We start from the raw sequence: 26738 nt of genomic DNA on the forward strand, positions 1-26738 counted from the left end.
ACCACAGGACTTTAATTAGATTTTAAGGCAAGTAGATGACTTTGCCTAACGTTAATCATCTGCATAATCACATACTTGCAGTAACGAATTACAAAATGTTTATAATATTGCAGTCAAATCCATACTAAAAGCCTATCTGATTATTTTTATTTTTTTTCCATGAGAACAGCCTCAGACCATTTGAACCATTTTTTCCTTTATTTCAGGGAAATCTTTTTTTTCTTGTAGGCTCAGCATCATCATTAGGCTGCCATCACTAAATGTAAAATTTTAGGTTTCAGGACACTCTGTTTTTTTGGACCAGAAGTCCTACCAGAGCAAACATGATGTGTGGTAGCATCCTAAATACTGAGTATTGTTGCTGACTGCTGTTGCTGATTTCATTATGACTTTTTTTCTAACTGGCCAAAGGGCACCTGCTATTTTTTCATTACTTATAGTAATGGAAGTTAATATAGTTATTTATAGTGACTAGAAGCTTTGAACCAAGTTGGGGCCTCTGTAAATTCTAGACAACAGAAATTGAGAGATAATCCCTATTGGAAGGGCTTTCAATCTAAGCCCTGGAATCTGCAGACATTCTGGCATGTCATGTAATTAGGTTACTTCTCTTGATTTATTCCCAGATTTCTCTGTGATAAACTTTGGTAATTGGCCCATTACTCTGGGTTTGTTCAGCCTGGAGTAGGCCCTGGGGAGGCCTTATGGTGGCCTTCCAGTACCTACAAGGGGCCTACTGGGAAGCCGAAGAGGGAGTCTGTCAGGGGTTGTAGTGACAGGACAAGGGGGAATGGTTTTAAACTAGAAGAGGGGAGATTTAGATGAGATGTTAGGAGGGAATTCTTCACTCAGAGGGTTGTGAGGCACTGAACAGGCTGCCCAGATAAGCTGTGGATGCCCCAGCCCTGGAGGCCAGCTTGGACGAGGCCCTGGACAACCTGATCTAGTGGGTGGCATCCCTGCCCACGGCAGGGTTTGGAACTGGGTGGGCTTTAAGGTCCCTGCCAACCCAAACCATTCTGTGATTCTATCATTGGCCACTTTAAAATTTGTTGGATTAATCATGAGGGCACCTGAGTGTCTATAAAAAAGAAAGGTTAATGAAATATTTTAATATTGCAAAAGAACTTAGTCATGCAAATGGACAAATGATTTTGGCTACAGCTACCAAAGACAATAGCTTGAGGTTTCTGTCTGACTTGGGATATTTGAGTCCAAACGTGTGAAATTTAACAGGTTTAATAGCTAGTGAAAACACAGTTGGGGGGGGGGGCGGGGGGGAGGGTTGGGTGGAGGGGAAGGCATATTCCTGGCAAACTTAGTAAGAACTTTTTTAATAGCGAAGATTAAGATGTAGTTGTAACACAGTGCACTCTGCAGTGAGAAGTATGGTCACCTCTCATCTTCAGTGGATACCAAAACGACCAGCATCTGGCAGATGTTTTCACAGTGCCCTTACGCAGCCGGCTGAGAAAGACCTACGGATTTCGGGGTGAATAACCCGTACTTTGAGCCGAGGTCTGTGCAGAACCATGTCAGCACCTCACCGCAAAGTCCTGCTGCCCGTCCTGTGGGCTGGCGACCCCCGCCCGCTCCGCTTCCATGTGTTTCAGGGCTGTAGCTCGGGCAGGGGGCGCAGAGAGCCGGGGGAACCGGTAGGGAATGGGGTTGACGCGCTGCTACCACTGGGTGCCGCCATCCGCCGGCGGGCGCCGTCCCGCCTCGTCCCACCCCGGCCCGCCGGGGGGCGCCGCTGCCCTCCGGCCCCGAGCCACTGAGGGGAGCCCGGGGCATGCTGGGAGCCGCCATTTTGTCGGCGTGCGCTGGGAGCCGGGCGCTTCCCGCAGCCGGGGCGGGTGAGGAGGGGCCGCGGCTCGGTGAGTCGGCGGCGGTGCCTCCGCGGCGCCGGGGCGGGGGCGCTTGGTCCCCGGGGGCCGGGGGGCTTGAGGGGTTAGCGGGAGTGGCTGCCAGGTCGGGCCGGGCCGGGCCGGGCCGGGGAGGCGTTGCCAGGGGAACGGGCGCACCCCCATCGCCTTGAGCACGGAGCCGGGCCGGGAGCTCCCGTCTCTGGTGCCGCCGGCCTCCGCGCGAGGATCCCTGCGGAGGTTCCATGGTGGAGGTGCAGCGGGGGCCTGGGGGATATCGCCCTTGCAGTGGTGTTTGGTGGAAATTCAGTGTCAGCAGCGCCCGAGGTGACCGTACCCGAGGCTGTTCCCTTCCTGCTGGAACCTCTGGGTTTGTTGGAGTGCTCAGCCGCCGGGACCTTGTGGGCACACGGGGCCTGCTGGCCCTGGGTTGCGTTTTCGCAGAAAGAAGGGAGGCCGTGAGTTAACAGAGCAGGGGCAGGGCAGCCTGTCACACCGCGGCCTGATATAGCACCTTTTGGGAGAGCTAACATGAACGATAAGGTGCAACATCCGCAAGTGATTTCCCTCTGCATAGAATAGAATACTGTGTTTTCTTCACATAACTAACTAACATAAACATTTCTTATGCTAGCATATGCTTTTCCAATCTTTATGGGTTCTTTTGAACTTTGTCTCTCCTTCCCTACTTCTTTTTTTTTTTTTTTTTTTTTTTTTTTTTTAGTTTAATACCCATTTCAAGAATGTTTTTTCTGCTGCTTTCAAATAAAAATGCAGTTTTATTAAAGGTTTCTACAGTAAGAGTATTTGTTCTCTCAGGTCACTCTTTCAGTTGTAATTCAATCCAGTTCAAGCAGTTCTCTTTTGCCTAATGGTTGTTTATTTATGCTGATATATTTCTTTTTTAATATTTGGTGTACTTCTATTTCTGTACTATTGTCTATCTGAGGCTTCTGTCTTCCTGATAGGAACTGTATCATTGGGTGTAAGACCTAATTTTGGTCTTGATAATTTCTGTGCTTTTTAACTATCTTGTTAGGCTGCATTTGCTAAAGGCTGCATTTGCTCTTGAAGCTGCTTTTAGATATCTTTCCATATCCACGTTGATGAGGTTTTCATTATTGCAATCTTACATGATTTTAGTACTTCATATAGTTACATGAAGGTGTTATTTCTTAAGTGAACAGCCAGAAACTATAAGATCTTACACTAAGCCAGTTTGGAATGAAAAGCAGACAACTAAAGGAAAAAAAAAAAAATCACTTATTTTTAATCAAACAAAATGTCAAATTCTTTTTATCTAAAACCTTAACAAAGTCATGTAGGATATACATTAACTTAATGATTCTGTATTATGAATTCACTGAACAACAGAGAAGACAAACTCAGTCTTCAAAAGGTGGGTTTTCATGTGGTGGATTTGTTAATTAAGTTCTTATTTGGATATTTTTCATTTTCTTAAGCTGTTTTGCTACCTTGCAGTTTTCTGTGGGACCCTTTTAAGAACATCTGACTTCTGTCCCTAGAAAACCGGGCAGCTACTTGTTGGTCGAGAAGGGCGAGGAAGTGAGTTAATGATAATCCTGTACCTCTTCTGACCTTGCCCTTTGTAACCAGCAGCAAAAGTGAAAGAATTCTGATGTGGGCGTGGGGTTTTCTTGGTTTCTTTTTGACTGCTCCAGCTGATATGAGGCAGACTTGCGTTTGTTATCAGAGCAGTTAGAAAATGTGTGTTCATATCTAAGTTTCTGAATTACAAAGATGGATTTTGTTGCAGGCCTCTGCGTACCCATGATAGCAATTCTGTGCCTGATGCAGTCCTGCCCGGGTGGGCAAGGCAGCTGCAGGGAGCTGAAGAGTTTCAGAAAATTCAGTTTATAGTCTGATGCAGAACTCTGAGGGAGAAGAGAGGGCTGGATCATTAGATCTTTTTCTGCTTGCTTACAGGCTTTCTTCTTTTTGCTGTCCTCTAATTTTTATTTCCAGGATTTTGTTTTATCTTCTTTGCATCTTTTGGAGTTTCTCTAGTCTTACAACCCTTGCTACTTTCAGCAAAACAACTGCATTTCACACTTTCCCTTACCTTTGATTCTCTCAATTTTAAAATGTATTTTAACTTGGATTTCTTGCCCCAAACATGTAATTGTGAAATGATTTATTTGAATCATAGCCTTCTTAAACTATGCTGAAGGTTATATAGAAAGGAAAATTTTCAACCTTTGTATTTCTAGAAGCAAGAATGTAAATATTGGAATTTGTTGTAAAGATTGGTACATAGTAGAGGTGCAACTAGTATCTGCTTTGATTAATGTATTGCTAAACTTGATTGATGATTGGGTACTAATTTCATAGGGGGATGCTATTGTATGTATTGTACCATTTCCATTTTATTTTTTTTGTATCAGGAGTTAACAGTCTCCTGCAGCTTTTTATTTTGTCTAACAAGTAGTCTGTCCTGGGGAGTTGTAAGCCAGAATACTCCAAATGTGACTGTTGAAAGTCAGTCTCCAGAAGCAGATTTTTCTCCCCCTCTGGTTCAAATATGTAGTTGTGCAGGAAGGCTGAAGGTATGTGAAGACTGAAGGAGACATCACAAAGCCTGAACTGGGTTGTCCTTCAGGACTAGGAATCCTTAGGACTAGTTGCTGATGATTTTGAACAGCCCAAACAATGCTACAGAATTATTGCCTTTTCTATCCTTGATTGGTTATTGAGTTGATACCAGCAATCAGAAGTTTGCCCCCTCTGTGTGCTGCTGTGCTTCTGAGCAGGAGAGGAAGGGACAGAAGTTCAGTTCATGGGATGAGTTTCTGCACAGCTAATTTTGGGAACACTTCCTTTTATAGAAATGGGAATTGTAATACTGTATGAGTACAACTGAAGATTGTTACAAGAGAACTTGTGTGCCTCCTGTGTTAATTTTGGACTTGATGACTATCCAAAAATCTTCTTTACTAGAGAGCAGGTTCTATTTTAAAACCTGCTTGATGGGATCTTTTCCCGAAGTTGAGAAGCCATCCTCAGCAAGTAGTGTTACTTCTGTTACATAAAATGTAAAATGAAGTGGCACGTATCTTGTAGTCCACAGTCCTTCCCTGTCTGTGTTATGAACAGTTTCTTGTTAAATACAATGGTAAGCTGAGTGTTTTCAACAGGTGCAATTTTCATATTTCACTTTTGGTATGGTATTAGAATGAATCCCCAAGTCATCCCACCTTCCTAACAAACCTCCCATGAAAGTACAGAGGATAATTTGAGAGAGATTCCAACTTACACGATGAGGGCTGTGTGAGTGTATGCACATATGTGTGTACGGCCCCGCATGCAGTAATGGTGAAATGTTTCCACTGGTGATGCCAGGAAGAATCGCGATGCTGTTGGTTTGTGAGCCTAAGCCCGAGCTGCCTGCCCTCCTGTGCTGTAGGAGGTCCCAGGCTCACTGCACTTCCCTCCTGCTACACTTTCTTTCCTTATGATCTGGAAGACTCAGTGGGTTTGCTGTGGCATTAATCACGTTATTTCAGCTAAAGTCACATCTTAATACGCCTCCTTGATGAAAGCTGCTCTCTTTTTTCAGTCTTTTCCTTCAATTATGAGTTTAAATAATTTGTAGCAAAGCAGTAAAAGCTTGTGATGCTGCAACCTGGAGCACAGATCATGCTCAAGAAGGGAGCTGCATCCATCCCAGGGCACTGCAGTTTCTGCTTGGAAGTTTATGCTCTTCCATATTTATTTAATGTATTCCTGTTGACTGGATAATTTGGTTTCTTAACCAAAAGAGCAGTAGCTCAGCTTTCAGAGGTTACATTTCTATACTAACACACTTCATAATCCCAGACTTATTTTTTTTTCTCTGTGTTTAACTCAGCTGCTTCTAAGTTGACAAAAGCAGCTTGTCATTTCCACTCTTAGGGCTGGAACTGCATGGGGACAAAACTGCACAGCTTGCTTATTTGCTTCTTAAAGTTGCTCTGTTGTGGCTCAGGTATGTATATCCTTTTCCTTGAGGACTCTTAGGGTAGGTTTGAAAAGGACTGCACCTTTTCTGACACAACTTGGAGGCTGCTAATGGTCATTGTATTGATTTAGGGAAGATTGATTAAAAAACAAACAAACAAAAAAAAAAACCAAGCCAGCCCCCTAATTGTTGGTGTTGGTTTCATAGATTAAAGTAATTTCAGTTTGTATCAAATACAACTGCCAAGCTCTTCTCTATTAAAGGGGAAGATTCTGGAAGTTTAGTTGCAATTTCCTGGTGCAGAACTTGTAGCTAAATCAAATTTCTGTGAATAATACAGCAGTTAACGAGCTAAATGTTCTGAAATTAAAACAAAAATTATATAAAATGTAGATTTTATATCCCATCAATTTTACTTCTAAAGTGTATGTACAATATAAAAAGAATATTTTGGAAAAAAAAAGTTTTTGTTTTCCCTATGTAACAGTTTTGTCCTATTACAAAAACTGGAATTGTTGTCACATTGATTTGTGGAAGAAGCCCTTTACAAGAGGGGGAATGGTAAAATATTTAGGAAAATGAAGTTGTCATTAGGGTTTGTGGAAACAAGATAGAAAGACTAACAGACTAGTTTTCCAGTAGGGAGAAAATCCAAAAATGCTGAATTTATTATTTCCCTATGGTTTGCCTGGAAAGAACACTTAACAGAATCTCATTAAGCTGAAATGGTACAATTCTAAGTGACCTTGTAATTAAAAATTGATAGCTGTATCATGTATAGACTTGGATAGGATTTACAAGAGCATTTCTTGAACAATATTTCATAATGTTCATGCTTATGCCACATATAAAACTTTCATCCAACTGGAACTGCCAGAGAAATTTGAGACTGCCAGGATTTGCTTCTTCCTTTTTAATATTCTTTTGTTTTGCTGGAGGATTATTTGGGGTTTTTTGCTCTTGGTGTTAGCGCTTTTCTACTTTTACCCATAGTCTCTCTGTCTCACACTCAGTATGCTTGAGGTTTGGGTTTTGGTAGGAGGTTTTTTTTGGTGATTTTTTTTCCCCTTCTCCTAACCTACCTTATTTTTAGGTACTGTCATCTGTAGGCAATGCATTTCAGGGGCAGCAAATGTCGGATCCAAATTTCTGCTTTGGATAGGTTTCCCAAACTAAAGATGCCAGCACCTCTCTTGCACTTTACTGTGTAATATGCACTGGTAAGGTTTCCAGACCTTCATTCCTTCCTCTGCCTTGGTACAATCATTAACAGCTCTAGGCGGTTATGTCTTATGTTTGACTACTTCTGATGCCTCTGTAAGACCTCATACTTAGGCCGCAACATGCCAGTATTTTCTGTAGCGGCTGATATTTACTCTTTTCTTATACATAGAGCTAAAATTCTTCGCAAGTCATTATTTTGCAAGTTGGCAAATGTGATTTTTTTCCTGTGCCTTTGGCAAATGCAAATTTGTCTCACTCATCTACTGAAAGCACTGCCGTGAATCCATTCTTCTTGTTTATTGTACTGCTCTGTACACATGTGACTTCTTCATGTAGAAAAATATTGGTGAAAATCCTTCTCAAAACAGTGTGCTTCTATTGGCCTGGTTATATTTGTTTCTAAGATCGATGGAGAGTGTAAAAATCCTCATGACTGGAGTCCAGACTTAGAAAGATCTAATCGCCTCCTGTAACCTTGAGCGGCTGACTGACTTCTTACGGTGGTAAACCTTGACGGGAAGCTAAGTAGGACTGGTTCGAGAACCAAACACAGTAAGCTGAGCTGATGCATTTATGCAGGATTTGGTGCCAGATCAAAGAGCATAGTGTAGATATGCCCTCTTTATTTAAAAACAAATAAACCCACAACCTTCTCCAGGCAGTATTTTATTTAATGGCTAGATAGTAATTATTTAATAAGTAATTATTTAATACTTAGATATAAATGTGCTGAGGTTTGTAAAGGCTTTTAAAATTTCCTTTGTTATTAGGCCTTGTAGGTGTAAGTTAGTAGCATGTGTCTTCCTTGATCTAATTGCAGCTGAGCAGACACACAGTGAAATTCCATGAAGTGACACATGAACAGTCTGTGTGTCAGCTGGTACGATGTGTCCTGTCTGGTATTTACTTGGTGCACCACTCTCACATTTCAGACTTCAGTCAACAATAAACACTAACATCGCTCTCACAGTGAGCGTGTCAAGTAGTAGGAGCTGGGTGTTGAATGTACCCTTTGGTCAGGAGCACCAGGCTGTGCAAGTGTATTTCTGACCTGAAGGTTACAACCGTGCTTGCCATGTGGAAGGAGAGGACTTAAAAATAATTCCTTGTAATGTCAATCTGTTGCAGGATTAAGGATGGAAATCATGGCTGGTAAAATACAGTGAAAGAGAAAAGCATGTTCTGTGCTTCCCTGAAGCATTGCAGTCCTGGGTGATGTGGTGGTGTCATATTCTTGCATAAAATCATACCTGTTTATGTTCTTAAACTTGAATTGAAAATATTTGACTTGCAAAGCCAAAGTGTGCAGTTTTGTATTTTAAATAAGGTAATATCTTTGTTTTAAACATTTGTCTGTGCTTTTTCATCTGAAGCTTAATCAATGGACTGTATTAAATGGTACTTTAACTTGAAAGTGGAAGGTGTCATATGACGAATACCTGCAGATATTAAACTTGGCTCAGCTACTTGAAAGCTTTCAGGCTAAAATAGGCTTTGTTTACTTGCACATGCAAGATACTTAATGCTTCAATAGTAGTTTATATATATGTGTGTGTGTGTGTATATATATTACATACATACATACATACATACATATATATATATATATATATAAAAAATCTCCTGGGCTATATAAGTGAAAACTAAGTTTAAAATTTCTGGACCTTCTACTTATAACTAATATGCAATTAATTAAATATGTGTCAAGAGGCTTAAATAACTTCCTCTCTGAACTTCAATCTACAGCTGGTATATGTTGTAAAGCTTTATGTATGCATGCTAGTTGTCTGCTTGTTATTAATTTACGTTTCTCAGCCAGAAACTGTTTGAAAATTTCTTTTTTTCTTTTGCAGTTAATAGTTTCGAGTTGTATGTAGCAAGTTTTTGTTTATAATCGTTGTTCCATGTAATACATAAGGCAGCTGTTACAAGACCTGTGTAGAAATATTATTTTTAAGCAACAGTCTAGTTGTAACTTTATGCTTTGAGCAGTTGATTTTAACAGGTGTTTGAAACAGAAATAATTAATGTTGTATTTCGAGTAGTACTGCTGTATTTAAAGCAGTACGTCCACAGAATAATACATTAATGTAGTTTTCTTTTAGATAAAACTGTCCTGAGAGATGTCAAATGCTGATGTTTAGAGGGGATGTCAAATGGAAAGGGCTCCATGACGATGGAGCATTGTTCAGGCTAGCCGATACCTGCAGAGGGCTTGTCCTGCTTTTGGCCTTGCTGAATTGAGATGTCCTTTGGGAGGCTTCGAGCACAGTGGCTGCCTCTTTTTGCTCTGGGAGCTCAAAGTGGTGCAATGCAGCTGATAGGATTTGAAGCAATTGTTTCATATAAGACAACTGGACCTTCTCTGAGTGCTAACTGTTCTTTCAGCATGTGCTTTCAACACTGTTTGGGTCATGGGGATCAAGAGAGGTTGCTTATCTCTAGAGAACCCAAATGTGGTGGACAAATATTGTGATTCTCCCCATGTTGAGGACATGACTTTACTTCTTATGTTAAAAAAGGTAAATAAATATTGAAGTACTCACAGCACTCTAGAAAACAGTGTTTGAAAGAACAGAGTCATTAATTTCAACATTCTAAAGAATAAATTCATTATATATACGTTTATTGGTTTTGCCCTAACGTTTATTTCCAGTCATTTTACCTTGATTGTTATAACCTTCAGCATAGTACATAGAGGAGTTTTTCTACTGCTTCAGATGGTGTTGTTACCATCCTGAAAAGCCTTGTCCTGTGATTTCCATCGCGGTAGAGGGTGGCGCAGAATTTGAGGTAGTTCTGTTTGTTTGGTTTTGCTTAGCATTTACAGTTAATTAAATGTACTCACAGCTGAAGTGATAAAGCTGGAAAAGAACATCTCAGTTAAGTAAATATAATCCCATTGTAACATCTACTTTTTCAGTTTAGTCTTTGATCTTCTTGCTCCCCTCTTTGCATGTGTTTCCTTCTCAATTCCTTAAATATAATTCAAACACACAGCTTTCCAGGAAGCACCAAGAGGATCAACAGAGTAAGTGAAATAAAACAAATAAAAGCCAATTTATATAATAGTTCAAAGCTCATGCTGTTATTTCTGCAAGGAGAGTCTGTCACATATGAGATGTACCACCTACATGATGTTTTGAGTTCTATAACCCATATTTTTTTAAAGGTGATGTTATTTCAGGAGAAGAGGAGAAAATGTGCTTATAAACGTCCTGAAAAAGAAATCTTCCTTAAAATAAGTTCTCTAAAAAATAAATGTTTGCCAATTACTTGAAATCAAAATTTTCAGAACTTCCATCTTATTAAATATATATGTAAATGAGGTGTCTTTAATTTTCTGATGGGGTTGAGGGCAGGGGGTTGAGGTTCATTGAAAGTCCAGAGATGGGCTGCAGGACCCAGGCTTGCCTATGAAGCATAAGCATGAATCAGAGGGTACTGGAGAAGTCGGGCCTCACTCAAGATACAGTATTTGCTCTGATCGCTTTGGTGAAGTACCACATGTAGCTAATAAAAAATAACAACTTAGTGTGAGCAGTGCATGCATGTCGTAATGAAGTTCAAACCTAATGCACTTTGATGTATTTTTTATTTTTATCCATGCATATGAATACACTAGACTTCTATTTTTATATACTATGTATAATATACTATACTAGACATTATATACTATATATAATATACTAGACTAGACACATGATATACTAGACTTCTCTTTTTTAAGAATGAAAAACTTTCAGATGAGTTGTGGTAAAACATCAGTTCTTCAAATTCTACCAGTACAACCTCTGAAGTGCTGCTTAGAACATGTTGGTAGCTTATGAGAAATGGAGGCACAGGAAATTGTGTCTCTTAACTATTTTTTAACTTCCCATGTCCTACTCATCATTGTAGTGTGAGGTCACCCATCTGACATAAGGAACAAAGAAGGAACCAAGGGGGATCTTCGTGTCTCCAGTAAATTCTTGGGATGTCAGACTTGAGCCTCTGTCTGTCCCCTCCCCTTTTGCTAAAGTGAGGGTGGGCGAATGACAGAGAATGAGCACATTGTGATTTGCCTCAGTTTGTATCAACAGATCCAAAAGAGATGGAGAAGCTCTGTTCTGGTTTTAAAGTATGTATGCAATTTGTTATATAAAAATTTTTATAGGGTAAGAGTCGTGTTTTGTGTTTTTTTTTTTATTGTTTCTGAGCTGGTTTTTATGTAAGTTAAGTAAAAAGAAAGGCTGCTATTCATACATGGAAAGCACATGTGTTTGTCTTTTCAAGATCGATTTTGAGAAGGAATCTGAAGGGCATGAGTAGGCTTTGTTTGCCACATTATGGGAAGTCTTGTAGGCATGAAGATAAGAAAAATGAGTGTGCAGCTCAGGCTGTTTGGGTACTACAAATCGTTGTATGAACACAGTGTAGTAATAAAGATGAGAGTCCCTTAAGGTCATTTGAGATCTTTACAGAAACAGTCCTAGAAGATTTCAGAATAAGATTTTTAAAAGGAAATAAACACGAACCTTTAAACTTGTTATTATAAAAGTAGGTTTCTTTATTAGTAGTGTGTATCATGACCATTCTCATATTACTACATGTAATTACTGATTTTTGCCCTTTGGAAGTCCAAACAAACATATAGGTCAGATTTCTAGGTCAGTCAATGCAATTTATTCAATACCTACTTCTGAATTTGCTAAGCTAAAGCAGAGAAGCACAGTATGATTCAGTGTAACGTCAGGTGTTACTACACTAGTTGCAAACTGCCTTTAAGAAATAATTCGAGTTGGTGCTTGGAACCAGTCACGTCTCCGTGGCTGCACAAAGCAAGCATGCCAGCTCACCAACGTCACGTTTTCTCACCCTACTTAGTGGTTAATGAGCTTTGTCATTTCGGCAAGCAAGGCGGTGATCCTGCAATGCATGGTGATTTTCCCCACCCCTGTCTGAAATTTGAAAAAGGTTTTGCCTCTTCTTGCTAAATCTGGTATTATACAAACAGATATAATTGAAACATCTGCACTGACTGTACAACAGCTATAGGTGGTGTTACTGCAGGTGTCGGGGAATGAGAACTGAGAACAAAGCTCTTGAGCAGATAAAGGCCTCCTGGTTTTTAGATGTTTTCAGCATTGTTCTAGTACAAGTTTCTCTTTTTTTTAGACTGTCTGAAACAAATGCTTTTCTTTGAGCAAATGAAGCTCTCAAGAAGGGTGTTGCATTGAGCTAAAGTCTTTGATGGCATTTCTTTGATGAACATGTTTTTGCCTAACACAAGAAGCAGAGAGCTGTGGAGGTACTGCGGGCAAGGGGGCAGTCCAGACCTGCTGTGGGCTGGTCCCAGCTTATTCCAGGCAGCCCTGGAACTGATGGAAATAATGTGGAGCCCCAGTGCTTTACGTCAGGCTGCAGAACAATGTTCAGACCAAGAAATGTGGCACCCTTTCCTGAACTTGGCTACCTGGGGGTAGGCTGCTCCCTGCTAGCAGGGGCACAGGTACCCATAGGCGGCTGTCACCTGCAGGTAAGCCACACTGGAGCAGGAACCCCTAATTTTGCAATGCCAACTCATCCTATTGCTTTGTATTAATGAAATCCTACCAGTAACAAGTTAGGTGGATGCTTACTTGGAGTAGTTTGTCTCGAATGGACGGAGTGGAGTGCACCAGGTGTGAAAGAGGATCTGCTTCAGGGACAGGACCACTTCTAGTGTGAATTGCCAGGGCTGGATGCTAGCTTGGCTTCTGCTTCTGTGCTCACCTGTGATCTCTCAGTGCTGTTTCAAATCACTGGTGGCTTTGTGGCCATTTGAGGAAGAGAAGTGTCCTTTGACCACTGAATGTGACTTGGCGTGTCCCATGTTTATTTTTGTGGAACAGCTAAAAGAGGAATTGACCTCAGAATTTGTGGTTGGTTTATTGCAAAGATTATTGGTAGGGATATTTTTGGAATGTTTAAAATAAATGCGGTACTATTTTATCCATAAGATGTGTCATTTTCTGTTGTAGAGTAATGAGAGTTTTTTTCCTCATGGAGTTCAGTGGATGCTGCTAGCAAAGCAGTGTGTGTGTTTGGCACTGCAAATATTAGTACATCCTCTGAGAGAAGAACTAAAGCTGTGACTTGTTTCCTGGCCGTGCTCTAAGTCCAGCACGCGCTTACAGGAATAAAAATAAGCATAGATAAAAGATAGATAAAAAGATAAAAGATAGATAGATAAAAGGCATCTCTTGGCTTTGACGGCATGGCTGGTAGTAAATAAAGTTAAACATATCCTTAAGCCTTTTTAGGATTAGCATCTAGCTTGGTAAAATTATATTTTTCCGAAGTATTTTGCAGACTTCATATTGTGTAAGTTGAGGGACTACAATTCACCAAGTTTGCATCTGACTTGGACTGAAAAGGGTTGTTCTGTCTCACTGTGCTCTGTATCTGGCAGCACTTGTCGAAATGAGGATAAAACCGCTTACATGACCTTGAAGATTTACCACTTCCTTGAGCTTAAGGGTCTTACAGAGGAAAAACAGCTAAATTAATGTAGCACCTGAATTTTTCATTACAGTTGGTAGGTTTCAGGGTCCTCTCCAAAGTAAGTGGGATTGTCCCCTGTGGAAGATGAAGCTGTTTGCCAGTGCGTACCAGGGAAGTTTTAACGTGGAATGCTTACATGGAATGCCTCCCTGTGCTCGTGTAATACTTACCTGTATTCTAACTTCTTTGTCTCTCTCGGGAATGTATTTGTGTCCTCTGGAGTGTGGCTGGGCTGGGTGGTTTCTTTCTCAAGTCCTTGTCATCTGTTCTTAAGGTCTACCCAGTTCTGTCAACTAGGCCTTTGGTGTGGCAGGTCGTGTACTCTCTCTGTAACTTCAGAGTAGTATTTTCTCTCATCCCCCTACTACTTTGTTGATCCCCTATGCAATCATTTTGGCATGAGTGAGGTTGAACAAGCCTCTTCCCTATACCCCACCTTTTCTTTTGTGCTTCTCCCTGAGCAGGATTGACCGGTCAAGCACATGCTGAAGCGTCTCTGTCTATCAAATTTTGACAGGATGTAAATGCTTTAGATGTTTTGTTCTGTTACGTGGCTTTTGCAGTGAAGCTCTTTATTATTTGAAACGATAGACTTAAGTAATAGTTCTCAAACGTAATGTGATTTTCTATATATTGGCTTTGTCTTGCTGCTGATGGTATCTTTTCCCTTTCCTAGTCACCAGTTTTCATGATGCTGAACTTTAAGGACTTCATTGCCTTGCCAAAATGGCTATCAGCTTGTCCAACATACATAAGCTCAAATATTCCTGGCAGAATAGGAGAGGGCACCACAGATGACGTAGCTGTTAGATACATCTTGTATCTTTCTACCTACAAGATAATGTCATGAATTAGCTATGTTATTGCTATGAATGGTGTAGTTAATTAAGAACCATGGAACATGTATGTTTTTTTGTGTATCAGCTGTTTACATTAGTGCAAGCTCTTAACCTTGAGGCTCAAACAGAAGAGGCTTTTTGTCCACAAGCCTAAAGATCCCAAATCCTGAATACAATTTTAACAGAAGGTTTTATGTAATTTTTGCCTCATGATTTACACTGAGTTCTTTATATGAGCAGTACTGCTTCTAATCACCATATATACGGTTTTGAAGAGCAATATATCAGAAATAAGTGAAATTTCCTTCCATTCAATGAAACTTCTTTTCAGAATAATAAATGCAGTGTAGTTCTATTTTCCAACCACTGCTGACAAACTGATTGAGACTGACCAGGAAAATAAAAAAAATACCTGTGCTCCATAGCAGCACTATGAGTGTTAAATTCTTGCATGGTGGCCTGCCTTGTAAAGCTGTGGATGGGAAATAGGATATATTACAGGACTCATGTAGAGAATGGCACTTGGTTAAATAAATACGTTTTGTTCTTCCATTTTTTCTTGCTAATTGCTGAATTACTGCCTTGTGCTATGAAGTTTGAGCGCTCTTGTAGTAATTCAATTTACCACTTAGCAAAGGAGTAAGCTTGAGTTATCTGTCAACTGTAGCCTGTGTTTTACATGAGGTTTTCTAAATAATCATATCACTGCACTTGTTAGGACAAGAGATTAATATTGACTGTACTCCTTCATCCCAAGACGGATTAAGTAGGTTGTGATTGCTTGGGCTTTGTATGTGGAGTTGCGTTCTCTAATCCAGAAGGGGCTCGTTTGAGCACTTTTAGCACCCACCTGGTACAGTGGGGCCTGGGGTGCTCACACAAGAAAAGCATAGGCAGAGGTAGGAGTGGGACCAGTGGTAGGGAGAGAGGCTGGTTCCCTTGAGGAGGGCAGGGAAGGCAAAAGTTGGGGTGGTGGCAGAGATACAGGAACCTCTTGTGCTTCTGCTGGCCAGGCACAAAAAGAAGCAGTGTGCTGGGCACCAGCACTAATCCTGTGTAGGGCAAGAAACTGAGCTGAAAGGACAGCAAAGCATGTTAATAAGTGGCCAGTGAAACATCTGAATTAATTTACTCAGATATTTTACTAAAAGGAAAACTGAGAAGTATGTCTTAAAAACATAAACGGAAGTCCAGTGGTTATTTTTTTTTCTTTCTGATGATGGATTTACCAGTTGATGCCAATCTGTAATGGACAGGTGGTTGTGACATTAGTACCGGGGAAACAAAGATAGTTGTGCTGCGAAACTGGACTGTAAAATCTTGCACGTCTGGCTTTGATTTACTACATCACATTCAGTAACTTCATATTTTGGGTTTGGAAGTTTTTGGCAGAGTTTTTGCCCAGAGCTTTTGTTAAATATTTAAATTAATTTCATTCTTGAAATTTTTTTTCTTTTTTTTTTTTTTTTTTAAAGAACATTGTTTTAAATTTATAAATGCATAAACTCGAATACATTGCAGACAAATTTTTATTGGTCAGGTTTTATGATTCATTCCTGTAAAACTTTATGATCTTCCTGGCTTTAGTTTTATTTTTGGTTTAGCAGGCAAGGGTGAAGTGGGGGGAACAGGAAGAGGCATTCTTTGTATATTTAAAGGATAGCTAGTTTAATTTAGCCTCTTTCCAGGCTTGCAAATGTGTACCATGGATTCTTCTGTCTGAAATTAACATCTGTGTGCTTCATTTAGGAAATCTGAAAGAGGAACCCTGCACATGAAGAAATGACGTGTAATGGCCCAGGTAACTCTGAGCCTCACGCCACTCCAGGCACTGACTATGACCAGGACTGGGCCCAAGAACACCACCGACTAGGAAGCTTTGCTGAATTTCCACTTGATTGTCTGGTTTCAGCATCAGCTCTGGCACAAGCTGGCTTTGTTTATACAGGCGAAGGCTGTAAAGTGAAGTGCTTCAGTTGCCACGTGACTATCGAAGGATGGCAGCCTGGGGATTCTGCAGTTGAGAGACACAAAAACCTTTCCCCAAACTGCAAATTTATTACAGAGTCTACTTTTTTGGAGAATGATCTGCGTCCTCTTGCCCAGAACTACCAGCATAGAGCTGAAAATGGCAGCAGCAATTCGGTGCTCTTGCCTGCTCTGGATGACTCGCCTGAACTGGAGGCAGACTACCTGTTGAGAACTAGGCAGGTTGTGGATATGTCGGATATTTTGTATCCTAAAAACCCTGCTATGTGCAGTGAAGAGGCAAGGTTGAAGTCTTTTCACAACTGGCCCTCCTATGGCCTGTTGGCACCAAAGGAATTGGCTAGTGCTGGACTCTATTACACAGGTGTTGGTGATCAAGTAGCATGTTTTTGTTGTGGTGGAAAACTGAAAAACTGGGAACCTAGTGACAGAGCATGGTCAGAACACAAGAGGCATTATCCCAGATGCTATTTTGTTCTGGGCCGGGATGTTGGAAATGTTCCAAGTGAATCTATTCCTGCTGAGCTGGGAAGAAATGGTCTAAATGATGAACAGCATCCGAGGAATCCATCCATGGCAGAATATGAAAGACGGATACAAACCTTTTTAAATTGGATATACCCTGTTAACAAAGAACAACTTGCTGAAGCTGGGTTCTATAGCATAGGTAAGACAGACCTTAAAATGGCTAATATCTCTTACAAATGCATTTTAATTGGAAAAGTACTTTATTACGAAAAAAATGATTTGCCAGAATTTTAGTTGCGTTGAAATTCATTTTACTCTGCTCTGTAAATTAATTTTTGTAGTTCTTATATAAAATGATATATGTAAAATCAATTATTTATTTTTTTTAGCAAAATACAAACTTATCACTGTTTTTCTAGCAGTAAGATACCAAAATAAATTTTCCTTGTTGTCTAAAACTTTGTTAATCTATCTTTCACAATGACAATTATTAAAGTTAATTTTTTTTAATATGAAGTGCTGTCTTTCAGGTAGTGACCTCAGGTTTAATGAGCAAGCTTGTGGTTCATACACAAGCCTATGAACAAGGCAATCCAGGTTATCTGCAATTTTAATTAGTTAATGTGTTCCCATTATCATAGCATCTGGACACCCAAAACAAGCCAATGCCATTATGACCTACAGTAAAAGCTTTTTGAAGACAATGACTACTGGCAGAGTTTTTACTCTTATAAATGTAGTGTATAACTTGGATGAGGCTCTGATATCTTTGGGCATTGGTTTCCCAAGCTGGAGAAGGCAAATAATTCCTTATTAGATTGAATTGCATGGTGCAGATAAAGCTCTTTGAAATTCTTCACTGAGAGATGCTGTGCTATTATTAGGTCACAAAGAAAAGGAGGATTATCCAGGGTAACTTCTTCCTCTGATCATAATTGGCTTCTATCTTGGTAGCTCCCAGAAGAGCTCTTTAATCTGATACCATTTGTTTTGCTTGTGGCCATAAATGAAACTGTTGATATATTCTTATGTGGGTGATATATGGGCAATATTTGTACCCATTAGAATTGTTTTTATTAATTTCATCTTGAATTCCTAAAAATAACTAGCTTAGCATAGCCAAGAGAAATCTGTACTGTGGAGGTACCCTAAAAGGGGAGTTTGGCAGACCAGAGAGCTTTTAAAGTGACTTCTGTGTTTCATGGGGATTAAGAAGGGTTTAATGCTGCAGAAAACAGTATCCCTACTTCGTTTCATTTCAATCACCACACTACCTAAGCAGTTTCTGTTGCAGTCTTTAATTGTAGCATTTAGTCTTTATGTAGCATGTAGTCTTTATTTTTAGCATTTTCTTTTTATTTGTATAATTACATGCTAAAATGGAATTCAGAAACATTTTATATGACTCATGTTTTGTATTTTTTAAGCTCAAGTTTTTTCCTGAATGTTTGTTTCAGATCATACTTACTATGTCCTCCTTCAAATTTGATTTTTTTTTCCAGTTGCAATTACTAATCAGTATTACAAATACTTTTTTTTGTTGTTTGTTTGTTTCTGGTTTTATCTCCTTAATAACATAGAATTTTATCTGAGAACTCACATACTTTTTTGTAGGCCTAGTACTAACTTTATCCTCATGTATTTCCTAAGGTAATGGTGATCATGTTGTGTGTTTCCACTGTGGTGGAGGACTGCAAGAATGGAAGGAAAATGAAGACCCATGGGATCAACATGCCAAATGGTTTCCCGGGTAAGTTATATTTTGCTGTTCTCTTGTGGCATATCTAAGTCTTATTTATAGTATATTATGTCTTTATAACAGAGCATACAAATAAAAATTTCAGAAATTCGGTATGGCTTGATGTATTTATGAACATAATTTCGTTTTCTAGTTGCTCTCCTCCTCTTCCTTCGTTTTTGTCATGTAGGCACCAACGTATTGTTATCTTCCACGTTTTATACTTTGTGGTTCTCATTTCTGTTATTCCATCTGTTTTACCTTCTATAATCTTGCTGTTATGTGCATAATGATCCAGATATACTTTAGTGTTATACTGTAAGCCTCAGAAGAGGATATTAATACGTCATCTTTGAGAGGTAGAAGGACTTATTCTAAAGTGGGTGGGGAAAGAACTAAATCTCAAGAGGTTGAGGGCACAGCTAAGTCATCAGAAGTGATCAGACTGAAAGTCTGCCATGAAATTTTACTTTCTGAAACTCTGTCAGTATTATATGCATGTTAGCTTGATTGTAGGGATTATTAAAGGGAAGAGAAGACTTGTGTCTGGAGTTCTGACATCTCAGCTAGCATAATTGTGAAGTTTTGTGAATACATATCTGATTATTTCCTCATTATCCAAGCAATATATTCTAATTGTTATTTTAAGAGCTTGATACCTGCCAAAGTTTTTAATTTAAGTCAGGGTACAAAATGGCTAATTTAGTCATGGTGCAAACAAACCTGAAGAAATTAGTTATGGTATTGAATTCAAGATAGATTTCTGCATAATTCTGCATAATTGTCAAGGATTGAGGATTCTAAACCTGTAAGTGGTGTTTAGAAGGCTGCCTATTTTCTAAAATCCCTTTTACAGAAAGAAGGAATGACTCATTGTTTCTTACAGGTGGGTAAATGCTGTCTAAGTACAAAGTGTAAGCTACTTGTATAAAAAGGTGAAAGATACCTATCTTTTGTGTGTTAGCTGCCAAACTCATCTTCTGCAGTGGAAGATCCTCTGGAACGTTTAAGTTAATGCAGTAGCTGATCTTTTTTTCCCATTTCCCATACAGGCATCTTTTAAATATTAGTCTCTCCAAATTGAAAGCATACAATTCCTAGTTTTGGGCTTGCTGTAGTAAATGATTAAAAGATACATTTTCTTGCTGCTATGTTTCACTCCTCATATGGGTTTGGCTTTGTTGTAATTTTCTTTGTTGTGAAATTGTTTCCTTAAATTATACCTAATTTAATTATCTCCTCTCAGATCAATAAAAGTTATATATGGAGTTTTTGTTTACACATCCACTTCAGTGGCAGTGTTTGAGTCTCACAACATGCTATGTATGTCCATGAACTGCTGAAGGTAGAGAACTACTTGGGAGAAGTTACAGCGTTTTCTATATCTTCTCATAAGTAAAAGCTGTGCCCAGTGGCTAGGACTGGTTGGAAAACAAGGCACCTGCCTTACCAGGGGCTGTTTTTCTGTGCTTACTAAAGACTAAAAGAAACATCATTTTAATATAATGTTAGTTACACATTGGAGTCCTAACTTTTATAAACTTGTGGTGTCAGATGGCCTGGCCAACAACTCTTTAGCTTTCTGTTTCACCAAAAACATGGAAGTATTGCTGAAATGGTTAAGATGTTTCTAGAAATGCGAAGGTATTACTGATGTTGATTAAACATCTAGAGATTCAAGAAGCAAGCATTCCGTGTGATGTAGGAATTCTGTTGAACCTTTCCAATGCTACATAATCAACTGTTGTTTGCTGCTTGTGTAGTTATGTTAAAACTAAATATTTTTGTTTATAGGTGCAGGTTCGTGAGAGAGGAAAAGGGACTAGAATTTATAAATAATGTTCACTTAGGAGGTGGATGTAGGGATTCAACAGTAAGTGCCTTGCTTATTAATCAAATACCATTTTGTTAAAATAAAAAACAATAACAACATAATTTTCTTACGGTTGCTCTTCTCATCTGTGTAATTTATAGTCTTCCTGCTGCTTCATTCATTAGCAAAACGTGAAAAACATCGAGGTATATTTTGGGTTCTGTTATTTGGGATTTATATCTCACAGTTCTTCCTAATTACATTATGGATCAGAGGTAGGGTACCTTTTGTGTGTTGTATATTTGATACTAAACAAACACTACTTTTTGTAGCCTGGGAATCAATGGCTTATGAATAATTTCATGATTGAAGTGTAGTAGATATCTTATTTTCTTGTTGGTAGGGCATTGATAAATTCTATAGTCACTAAAAAGTAAATCTGATGTTATTTTAGAATTCTTTGATAGACTAAGAACTATATAAATCTTACCATTGCTAAGAAGTGTTAAAATGAAAATTTAAAACAATATGCAAAGCATAACAATATGAGGATCCCTTTGTCATTATTGAGAACAGATTAAAGTTTTACGCAATAAAATAACCAAGAGCAAATAGCTATTTCATGTCTTGTAACTATGTAGGTTTCCCTCTGCCAATTTCAGAAGTATAATTTTGTCATCTTTATATTACTTTTTTTTAGATAGAAGCTGCTGAAGTGACAGTACTTCCTAAAGGTATCTATTTATTAAAACAACCATTTTATAATAAGGTATAAAAATAACAAAAACTATTTTGGACTATCCATATTTTCATGGATAATAAAGGAAATGGTTAATTTCAAAGTTGACAATTTTTCGATAACAAATGACAGGCAAGATGTTGGGTGATATTCTTCCACTGCTCCATTGCTTCTAAACAACTGCACGGTGAGGTTTATTTTCCCTGGAGGAACTTGAATCATGATAGGAAAATATTGTAAAGAAGAGGTAGTAAACCATGAAAGTACCGATAGGGTGCAGTCTTATTTTTCTATCTAGGAAGTATGCATCAAGTATTTAATTAGTAGTGTTATGGGATGAATTAGAGAATGCTGAAATTAAACAATCGTTGCTTTTCAATGAAGCAGGGAGAGTTTGACTGTTGAATGGCAAGGAATAGAAAGCTAAGAAAGCTTAAATAGCTTGTTACATTTTCAATTATTAGATATTCCTGCAATGTTTCTCACAAATATAAAGGAATAAAACCACAAGATAGTTAAAGGAATAGTAGGAAGACAGCATCATGACAGGGAATGATAGCTGTTGCTATTAAGAGTGCTTACACAAAACCTATTTTAGAAATCTCTCATACTGCTCTTTTATGAGAGGAAATTAAGAATTTTGCTCTTTGAATAATCATGTGAAGTAAAGAAGAAATTAGTCTTTTACATTTAAAAGAAGGGTTGGAAATAAGTCACACTGCTAACAAACCTATTCATACAATAATATTGAAAAAGAGGAAGGGGGAGGTCTAATATATGATTCTTTTTCTTCCCTGAACTGAATTACAGTTAATGTAATATTAACAAATACTTAGGTGTTTATTGTGCCTTGGGATTTCTGATGAATTTCAGCTAACATTCAGTTATGGAATTTGTGATATTAGTTATATAAGACATTTGATTTTAGAAATTACATTGACACTGTTGAAGTAGTAGATCTGAATAGCAAACATAGGAGTAATTTTGTTATAAATAGGTGAAGAGAGTCTAGGAAAGGTAGGGTTGAAGAACTCAACTCTGAAATTTTCAGTGTTATTACAATGCAATTCCTAGAACTAGCAAAATTTTATAGTTTTTTTTGTTTGTTTTTCTAAGTATTTGCAAAGGTGTCTTAGAGAACTATTGTGAATACTGTCAGATACTCAGTCTCACTCTTGTGTTTTTTTTTTTTTCTTGTTTTAGATGATCACTTACAGAATCATTTGGTACAAAATGCCATACACATGGGTTTCAGTTTGTCTGAGATTAAGAGCATTATGCAAAAGAAATTGCAGATGTCTGGAGCAAGCTATACATCTGTTGAGGATCTGGTAGCAGACTTAATAAGTGCTCAGAAAGAAAATCTAAAGGAAGAAATACCAAATGAAAACCCACTTGACCAAGGTGAACTTATTAAATTGTAAAACCAATGTGTGTATTCTCATATCAGGTCTTTAGCCTATGAAATAGATCCTATTATTATCTATCTATCTATCCTCAGACCCAGTCTTACTTAGAGTAGTTAGAGTATTATGACTTAAAATTCAAGACAGTATTTTTGGACATTAAAAAAGATGAACAAGGGGGTGATAAAAAAAAATATTTGAGGTTAGTAGCATCTAGAAATATCATCTACAAAATAAATTGAGTTGTATTAATACCACAAAACTGTATAGTATTGAAATAGTCTAGCATCCTGCTGGGAAAATTGATACGTTAACTAAAAAGACAAAAATACTGTGACCAAAATAAAAAGGCAAGGATAACTCTAGATGTGGGGACTCTAGTGGCAAACTGAAATAGACACATCAATGTTCTGTCAAATATTCAGTATACACAAAATTAAAATAAATACTCCACTGTTAAGACTTTTCAGATACAAAGTTAGCATTAGTACTAACAGCACCGGATAGAAGCATTTTTCTTCTTGGCAAGTAAGGAAAAGCGTACTTCTAGGTGGTGTTTCTTTACAATTATTTGTGTCCCAGCTATGCTGAGACATGCAGATCATGGTCAGAAAGCCGTTGTGGTACACTCCACAAATAGACCAGAAATGAGATTTCTGACTCAAGAGACTTGTAGTTTAAAGACAAGCATATGGGTGAATTCATAGGGAGGGAAAAGACCATCTGGTTGGCATGATAGGCAGGGATGTTATTAACCCACTCTTTTTAATAAGATTTTTCATAGATGTTATTCAGATAAAGAACTTGTGATGAAGATAAACTTTTTTTTTTTTTGTGACTGATTGTGGGGAATTTTTCTGAAGTGGTAGGGGAAGTCCTTTGAATTGTGCATTTTCAAATGGGGCATTCTGTAAAATCCAGAGTTAATGTACAATGCAAAGTGGATTCTTTCTAGATTACAATTATTTAAGCTTTTAAGTATGGGCATTTCTCTAGACAGAGATAGGGAAGGAAATTTTATCCTCATTCTTCTAATTGAGGAAACTTGCTAAGAAAACAAAATCCAAATTACTTAACCAGTATCAGTGAACCTTTCTTTCACCTTCTTTATAGATTTTGGGAAAGCCATTCATGGGAAATCTTTGCAAAGAAAGGTTCCTGATTGGAATATGCACTGTTTAGATTCAGTGTATATTTCCAATTCAAAATATAGCAAATACGTGTATAGCTACTTTCCCTGCATTGGCCCTGGAGGTGGTGTGTGTGTGTGTGTGTGTAGAAAGGATTCTGTGTTACAGTTTGGCTTCCTGTCATGTAAATTTATTTTTGCTTTTTAAAGGTGTGACCTTTAAATCATATGAAGAGAGCCTTGTCCTTCTGTGAAGAGTGGAAAAATTAGATATAGATGCTATTAAAGTATGTTAACTTCTTTTCTATGTGTTTATTTTCCTTAGATCTCAGTATGGAAGAGAAGTTAAGGCGCTTGCAGGAAGAAAAGCTTTGTAAAATCTGTATGGCTAAAGACATATCAGTAGTCCTCATTCCCTGTGGCCACCTAGTTGCTTGTAAGGAATGTGCTGAAGCAGTTAATGTATGTCCTTTGTGTTGTACAAATATTCTAAAAAGACAGAAAATTTTTATGTATTAGCGTACAGCACTGTAGATGCAACTGTTTCCTGCTTTATTTCTTTAAATATGTATAACGTGATAACAGATGGTTGGGTTTTCAGCAGTCTAGCACACCTATTTATGGAGCATCTCACTTTAGCAATAATGTAAGCAATAAAGTTTTTATCAATGCTTGGAAATAGGAGTTGACTGTCAGAAGCTGCTAATTTTTGTTTATAACACTCATGTTCAACTGCCTTTACATTGCACTACTTACATTTTTTGTTTTTACTTCAAAGTTGCAACCTTAGATGACTTCCTGTATTCTCAGATCTTCTATTTGAGTGTTCTCACTTCTATTAATGTAACAAATACATGAGTTAAATATATATATTCTTTCATGAAATGGAATAGGAAAACTGAGTGTTCTGATGGAGCAGTAGTGATGCTGCATTTTCCCCCACTAACAAATCAGCCAAGTCATACAGAGTAAAAAATATATATTTTTTTTATATATATTTGTAGTCTGTTTCTGCTAATTGTCATTTGCTCAGCTCTCATTTATCAAAAATAGAGCTGGTTAACTTCTTGCAGAATCAAGGATAAAAACAGTCTAATCAGAGGAAACAAATTGCTTTAAAACAGTTTTCATGTTGTTACTTTGAATATTCAAATGTCTGAATTTATTTTCTGGGGATTACAGTACTTTCTGATTCGTTAGATGCTACCATTTATCTTATCCCCTACTAATCTAATGTTACTGGTTTTAAAAAAAAAAAAATCAGTTAAAATATCATGTCTGCTATTTTTATTCTTGTCACTTGCTCATCTAAAGAGTTAGATTCCCATAACATCAGTAAGAACAGGTTTGCTATACTGAATTCTGTCATTTTTTTCTAGCTACAATTGCCTCTGAAGGATGTCTATCTTCTTGTCATTCATGTTTACACTTCTAAGCTTCTGTAAGCAGTCTCCAAATAATCATTAACAGGCTAAACAAACATATGCAACACATAGAAATAGCTCTGAATATTTCTGATTTTCTTCTATTTTCTTTCTTGATTGACAAGTTAGCAACACCCTCACAATTAATGGACCCTTTTGAAACTACTTTGAACTTCAAAAATATCGTAATTGCCTCTGTGTAGCTATGACTAACAAAAGACAAATTTTAACTGATGTTAATCGTGATGTTAATCAGAACATTCATTCTGAAGTTCATTTTATATGCTACTTACAAACATAAAAAAGTGCAATTAATCCCAGGATGTAATCATATGGCAGTATTTAGATTTTTCTGCTGACAAACTATGTGTATTTAAATTTTTAAAAAATTTTCTTAATTGATTTTTTTCTGTAAACTCCAATATTGAAAGGTAAATAAATCTTCTGTAAGTTCAGTTCATAGACCTAGTTTGGCAAAGCCTAAGGAACACAAAGCTTTATTTATGTGATCATTCCTTTGCTTCATTTTGGTAGGACTCTCTAACTGAAGTTTATGCCAATACAGTTGTATGAAGAATCAGGCACTTGATAAAAATTGGTGTATACTAATTTTTGAAATTCAGATATTATATGTATCATCTCAGGTTTTAGCTTCTTGAAAACATAACTTGTGATTGAAAATGTTGTCTTCTTTCTGTAAGTATGGTTGTGACATAATTCAGAGACTGTAAACCAGCTGCTCAAATATTTCACCTTACATGTGGTACTGCTACTCTGTAAGTTTGTCTGTTCTGATAAACAGTTCCTGTTTTAGCTGTATATAAGTGGCCTTAGTAAACTGCTTGTAGCCTTCTGTTTTTCTCAAAAAATTCCTCTGTATATCAAGTTCATACCTTAAAAGAGAACTCTTCAGAAATGAAGGAGATCTTACATACCTCAAGCCCTTCATTACTACAGGAGCGGTCTTACTGTAAAATTGCCCCATGTACACAAAGAAGTTCAATGTTCTTTTTTCTCATATTTCTAACATTTACCGTTATCCTAACTCACTTTACTGCTGATATTTTAAGTACAGCTGGCTTACAGTCACTCCAATTATGTGACTTCCTTATTTTGTGGATGTACTAATATGTTCTGTGTACATAGAAATTTTATCTTGGAGTTGTACACACTGAGTAATATATTCAATTAATGATACTTTATACAAAATATAGTTTTTTAAATATGATACGAGTTTTAAATCCAAGACACAGAAACATAATGTCTCTATTTTTTGTTAGATATTTGCTATGATTATATGAGATTTCATAGAACTGACATGTTCTGGTACAATTTTGTGAATATTTTAAATAAAGTGCAATCCAGTTGTTCCTGGAGTAGCATGTTTGATTCTTACATGCAAAAGATGTCATAATAGAAGGTTGCTTTCTGCTGCATTTTTGGTTTGTAACTCAACTGTTCCCAAATAATATGTATTAGTAAGGATGATATTTTGAGAGGAAGTAATCCATGTTTTGTATGAGTTAAAGACTGTTGATTTTAAAATGAATTCAATTAGCTAATTTTTGTAATAAATTAGAATTCAATTCTTAGGAATATATGACTAGAACTTCATAAAGAA

The 26738-nt window shown here is 37.8% G+C and overlaps 1 protein-coding gene across 1 annotated transcript; it reads left to right on the top strand.

Moving 5' to 3' along the window:
* The first annotated feature begins 1823 nt into the window (after positions 1-1823).
* XIAP (X-linked inhibitor of apoptosis) lies at positions 1824-26738 on the top strand. Its single transcript, XM_032196482.1, has 7 exons — positions 1824-1877; positions 16161-17067; positions 18519-18618; positions 20401-20479; positions 21120-21153; positions 22362-22562; positions 24019-26738. The coding sequence occupies exons 2-7, from the start codon at positions 16194-16196 to the stop codon at positions 24210-24212; spliced, it is 1482 nt and encodes a 493-aa protein (XP_032052373.1). The 5' UTR covers positions 1824-1877; positions 16161-16193; the 3' UTR covers positions 24213-26738.

Source organism: Aythya fuligula, chromosome 13 (genome assembly GCF_009819795.1).
Source record: "Aythya fuligula isolate bAytFul2 chromosome 13, bAytFul2.pri, whole genome shotgun sequence".
NCBI classification, from domain to species: domain Eukaryota; kingdom Metazoa; phylum Chordata; class Aves; order Anseriformes; family Anatidae; genus Aythya; species Aythya fuligula.

Bases quoted from the DNA above. Each gene is read 5' to 3' on its own strand.
- XIAP (XM_032196482.1), top strand. From the start codon at position 16,194: ATGACGTGTAATGGCCCAGGTAACTCTGAGCCTCACGCCACTCCAGGC. The intron at 18,619-20,400 runs GTAAGTTATATT...TTTTGTTTATAG, and splicing joins CATGCCAAATGGTTTCCCGG to GTGCAGGTTCGTGAGAGAGG. The intron at 21,154-22,361 runs GTATCTATTTAT...TTCTTGTTTTAG, and splicing joins AGTGACAGTACTTCCTAAAG to ATGATCACTTACAGAATCAT.